We start from the raw sequence: 5538 nt of genomic DNA on the forward strand, positions 1-5538 counted from the left end.
GATACAAGATACAAGATACAAGATACAAGATACAAGATACAAGATACAAGATACAAGATACAAGATACAAGATACAAGATACAAGATACAAGATATAAAATACAAGATAGCCAAAAAGCTCTGAAACCAAGAATTAATGAGTTGTTATTTTGTTTCTGTGTCCACCTTATTATAATCTATAAAAAATTGTAATCTTTCAGTTTAGAACAGTTTACACACTGTTTTTTATATACTGGGTGTCCTTGGATATATGAAATTTACTGGAAAATTAGTTTTTATTTTTTTCCGGCTGCAGAAGTAACAGAAATCGAAATCTGATTGATCCTATCTATCGACATTTTTATCGATTCTCCAATTAACACTATTTGGGCGAAAACATGCCCTCAAAAAGTCGAAATTTGAATTTGCCGGATTAGCGTTACTAAGAAACGACAAGGACTTTATAGTTCGTTTCCAAACGCCAAATTCAAATTTCGATTTTTTGAGAGCCGTTTTCGCTCAAGTGAAGTTAGTTGAAGACTAGACAAATATGCCGATAAGATAGCTAAAACGTTAATTTTATATTATAGAAACAAATGATTGTATAAAATTGAAAAAGTAGAAAAAGACGATTCCATTTTTAGAGTGTGCATGTTTTGCAATGGTGGGTGTTTTCTACACTTTTTTATTACTATAGTAAACCATCTTTTGTTAACAATGCAAACATTATTAGGCTACATTAAGAATATATGCCAGCCCGACAATTATAAGCTGATGTAGTTACTTATACGTGTACAATTTTATTCTCATTTTTTTAACTCTAATTATTGAATATATTTCACGTAATGTGGTTAGAAAGTTATGTGGGTAGGTCCTTAAGTATTATAAGAAGACTAATGTTTAGACATTTATTAGCTTTTAGCCTATAAAATGTTTTGAAATAAGTTTGCATTTCGATTGAGTTAATGTCACAAATATGAAACGTAATTATTGCATAAAGAAGTTTAAATAGTCGTTAAAGGTAATCTCGTGGTTGATTGCGCTGAAAGTTAAATAAAAAGAATCGATCCGACTTAATGTCATTATTGTTTAGAAAACATGATTATGTTTGTGTAGCAATCAAATGGAAATGCACGTAAAAATATCTCTAATAAGAAAAGATAAATCGATTACTAAATAAACACAGGTGTTTATCTAGAAAATGGAAATAAAATTGAAGCTTAGAAGTCTCCCATTGGAAGTCGCATTCAACTTTAACGAGTTTTTGACATGCAGCCAAAGTAAGCAAATAAAGTGATACCAAAACCACCTGTTTAGTACCTCTGGTGCAACGCTTGCACACTAATAGCCTCCAAGCGACCAACTAACGTCCACTTTACGTCAGTAATTTCATTTTATAGATGTTATCTTGATTTATATTTGCTTTCCGTAAAAGCTTTCTGTAACTAGCAATCAAAAAACGGCATTACCGATAATGACTTTTTAAATATTTATATTTTGTTGCAGGTTTGGTTCCAGAACCGACGCGCCAAGTGGCGGCGCCAGGAGAAGATGGAGGCGGCGAGGTTGGGTCTGAGCGAGTACCACGCCGTCTCCTCCTTATCACGAGCCACGGGTTCTACTCTAGCTCTCCCCATGGACCCCTGGCTGTCGCCTCCACTGCTCTCCGCTCTGCCGGGGTTCCTCAGCCACCCTCAGACGGGGTACCCCAGCTACCTCACATCGCCCATCGCGACGGACCCCAACAGACCCCCACCTGTCGCACACTCCCACTCCCCCACTGTCACCCCCGATCTCAGGACTACCTCAATTGCAGCACTGCGTCTCAAAGCCAAGGAACATGTGGAGAACATCACCAAAGGACTACAAATGGTGTAGGTGCGGTTCCAGTGACAATCATTTTGTACATATCTGTGTTGCGTTAACTGTAAATATCAATGTGTATATTTTGTCTCAATTATTGTGTATATTTATTATGATAGTTGTTGGACTTTTTGTGATCGAGTGTTAAGTACAGGGTGCTGCATTTTGGAGGTTTAGCCAAAAACGAGTAATACATTCTGGGGCTCATTTTTTGAGAAAATAATATTGGTTAAAACCGCATCCCGCTATCGTCATTATAGAGGCAGTTTTTTACGTAGAATTTAATAATGTAGTTAACAATTTTTTTCAGTTGTTTGTTTACCAGTAATAAGATAAACTTGTATTTTTTTTAAATGGGAATCACAGATGACTATGTCATTTTTAAAAAAATTGTTTTTTTCTTATCTAAAAAATATATATTTGTAACAAATTATTATAATTCATTTTTAGCAAAAAATTATCTTTGATTTTTGTTCGCATTTGGCCATGAAAAAATGTTTCATCTTCAACTAAAAGGATTTAAACTATATTATTCAACCAGTGTTACTAATGAAACAGTTTTCTAACTACTAAGTAATGAAAAAATGCAAAATAAATCGTAAATCAACTTATTGGCGACTAATAATATTTCTTTGTTTTTAAACAAGCTAACATTACCATTGCAACTTTGTGTGAATCATAGAGTGTTGTAAAAAAAGCCGCTTTAATTCTTCAATAAAATATCAGGTGAATAAAAAGTATGGAACCAAACGTTTTTTACTTAAACTATTTATTTTTTGCAAAAACTAATTGATGAGTGATAAAGTACTATAAAAATGTGATGATTAAACAAGAATAAATTTTTTCGAAATTACCTTTTGTTTTTGAGTTCTACAAAAAAAATATTTTTTTTAAATGGCAACCCACTATAAAATCATTTTTCTCATAAAAGCTATCCTCTAAGGATTACAACTATCTGCTTTATATGTAATTTTTTTCATATAATTTGCAATTCCGTCTATGTGAAACGTATCCTACATCCATTAGATCATCAAAAAAATGTTTTTTTTTTAATTGTGTTGACTGTTGACACATTTGTTTTTCCTATTTTTGGATTCTTTAAACATATGCAATAATTTTATTCTGAGGCACTCGCATAATTGTTCAATACTTCTAACGTATCGTATTTTTTAAATTTTTATAATTTTATCTATTTTTCATCTATTTCACAGTTCTGATTGATTATTATTTACACATTTGGAGTGAAATAGTTTTTCCATGGCCAACTATTATCAAACAAAATATGTATCTCATTTTTTAAGTATAATTATAAAAAAATATTCTGTTACAAATATATATTATATATATTTTTTAGATCAGAAAAAAATAAGCTTTGCAAAATTACCATAACCGCTTATGATTTCCATTTAAAAAAATACAAGTTTATCTTATTACGACTAAACCAATAACTGAAAAAAATTGTTAATTACATTATTAAATTCCTCGTAAAAAAGTGCCTTTATTTGTCTTTATTTCAAATCCGTATCTTCTATAATAACGAAGATATGAATTTTTTTAGATTTCGCTAAAATGTCAATTTTCGATTATAAGTCGAAAACAAAAGACGATAGCGGGATGCGGTTTTAACCAATATTATTTTCTTAAAAAATGAGCCCCTGAATGTATCACTCATTTTGGACTAAACCTCTAAGTTTCGGAGATTATTCGGACAACCACCCTATACAGTTTATTTCGTAATTGCCATCAATGACTTTTAGGTTTTTTTTAGGTTATTTTATGAGATTTAGGCCAAAACCTAGTTTAATTTCATTGGCTACAAATGCAATAACTTTGGTCTAAATTTCAACATGGCGCATCCACCATTTCCGCATGGATGGTCTGTTTTAGACGGTAGTAATTTCGCAATGATTGATTATGATTACTTAACTACATAATTGTTTTCTTTAGAGCTGTGAATTTTTGTAAATAAAGCACAATAAATTATATTACTTAAATGATATAATAGGTTTCTTTGACATCAAAAGTTTTCTTATATGTGTTAATTAAAATTAAAATTATTACCGTGTTTTAATAGAAACAAAATTAAACCAAAACCAAGAGAGAGAATGTTTTAATCATCATTTTAACAAGTTATTAAGTTGCGACTAAACGTAAAGAAAGAAAAAGAAAGAAAGCATCAACTTGTCTCCCTCTCATTTAATAAGTGCGGCCAATAGCTGAGTTTAGTTAATACGGTGGAGATCAAAGAGCACTTCAGTTTTAATTCCACTTTATCTAGAGGGCGTAGAGAGTCTGGCTAAAGCAATAAAATGCTAATACATGTTTGTCGTTGCTAATCAGCCGTTACTATGGCACGAGCTTCACATCTTCTCATTGTTTATAACATTTTAGTGGACTGAAATGGACTCTAAGTTTTTGCTCGTTAAATAAAATGTCGGCTTTTAAATTTAGCAAATCAATCATGGAGGAAGAAAGGAAGAGGTATTAGAGGCGACGACATTATCATTTTCCTCACCATTAGGTAGTCCCCCACGAGCGTGCGCCCCTTTCTCTTCATCTCTCTCGTCGATCATTCGCCCCGCAGCCGCGATAATTAACTCTCTCTTATTACTTTATTGGTTTGTGCCTGTCTATTTGGTCCTTCTCTTTTTTAATCAGACTGTTTCCAGACCGCCCAACCATTCTAATTGCCCTTTTATTGCCGGCGGTCCGCTCGCTTCATCTGATATAAATTTAACCAAACTAACGGTTCGCTGAATGCACCCCTAACTTCACTTCGCATCGATGAACTCACCCTAATTTAACTTCTTTTATTCGCTATTTACTCTTTTGGTCATTTCTTTTGTTGTATTTGCGCCAAATCTCGCAAAAGGCTCTCAACACTTACACTAACAACAAATGAAAAAGCTAATTATTTGTAAATATTTTTTGATTATTTATGTTAAAAAAGAAATGCAGTGCAGTATTTTAAGATCAATAAAAATCGTCGTTTTAGTAATTTAGTAGCAAAAATACACAAAAAATATTAGTTTTATTTAAAATTTTAATTAGGCAATTACTCACTGAACTTTATTTCCCCAAAACACGAGAATTTTATCTCGTTGTATTTATAAAATATGTGTGCATAATAGGTGTTAAATTTGTTGACCCACTTGAAATAAATAACACAGGGCGACAAAAAAAAGTCATGTCGTGACAACTTGACAAATTTTATATCATTTAGTTCGTCTCAGTGAGACAAATCAAATGCACTATAAAAATCTCAAAAAGTCCACACACTTTGAACTAAATAATTTTTTTCTAATTTAAATGAATTTAAAATACTTTAACTTTAAAAAATCATTACTCAATAACTATTAGGCCGATTTTCTTCAAATAAAGACCATTCTAAAGGGATGGCCTTGCCCTTTAGAATGATATAAAATTTGAAATTAAATATTGGCAAACTTTTCTTCGAACAGTGTTCAAAGAAGTTCGAAGTAAATCGAAATAATCTAAGAAAAACCCTTCGAGTAACTTTTTTTTCTTTGTCACCATCGTGTAGAGCATCTTTCTATTAGTTAAAATCCAAATTTTTAAAATAATATACCGAGTAGTTTTTAAGATATGATTTTTTGAAGTTAAGGTTTGCTATTCAGATAATGCGCCATACAGGAGAAATGCCTTACTTAAAATTGCATTTTTATAAAAGTATTT

At 31.7% G+C, this 5538-nt stretch overlaps 1 protein-coding gene across 1 annotated transcript in view; it reads left to right on the forward strand.

The window, feature by feature from the left end:
• Window positions 1–2091, forward strand: part of LOC123011242 (retinal homeobox protein Rx1-like) — a 45647-nt gene extending 43556 nt beyond the window's left edge. Inside the window, exon 3 of the mRNA XM_044408598.1 lies at window positions 1486–2091. Coding sequence (XP_044264533.1) covers window positions 1486–1857 — 372 coding nt within the window. The 3' untranslated portion in view covers window positions 1858–2091. The remainder of the gene's footprint in view (window positions 1–1485) is intronic.
• The last annotated feature ends 3447 nt before the right edge of the window (window positions 2092–5538 follow it).

The sequence above is a fragment of the Tribolium madens genome, unplaced genomic scaffold (assembly GCF_015345945.1).
Source record: "Tribolium madens isolate multiple individuals breed KSU strain unplaced genomic scaffold, Tmad_KSU_1.1 Scaffold_91;HRSCAF=231;Tcas5.2_LG7, whole genome shotgun sequence".
NCBI classification, from domain to species: domain Eukaryota; kingdom Metazoa; phylum Arthropoda; class Insecta; order Coleoptera; family Tenebrionidae; genus Tribolium; species Tribolium madens.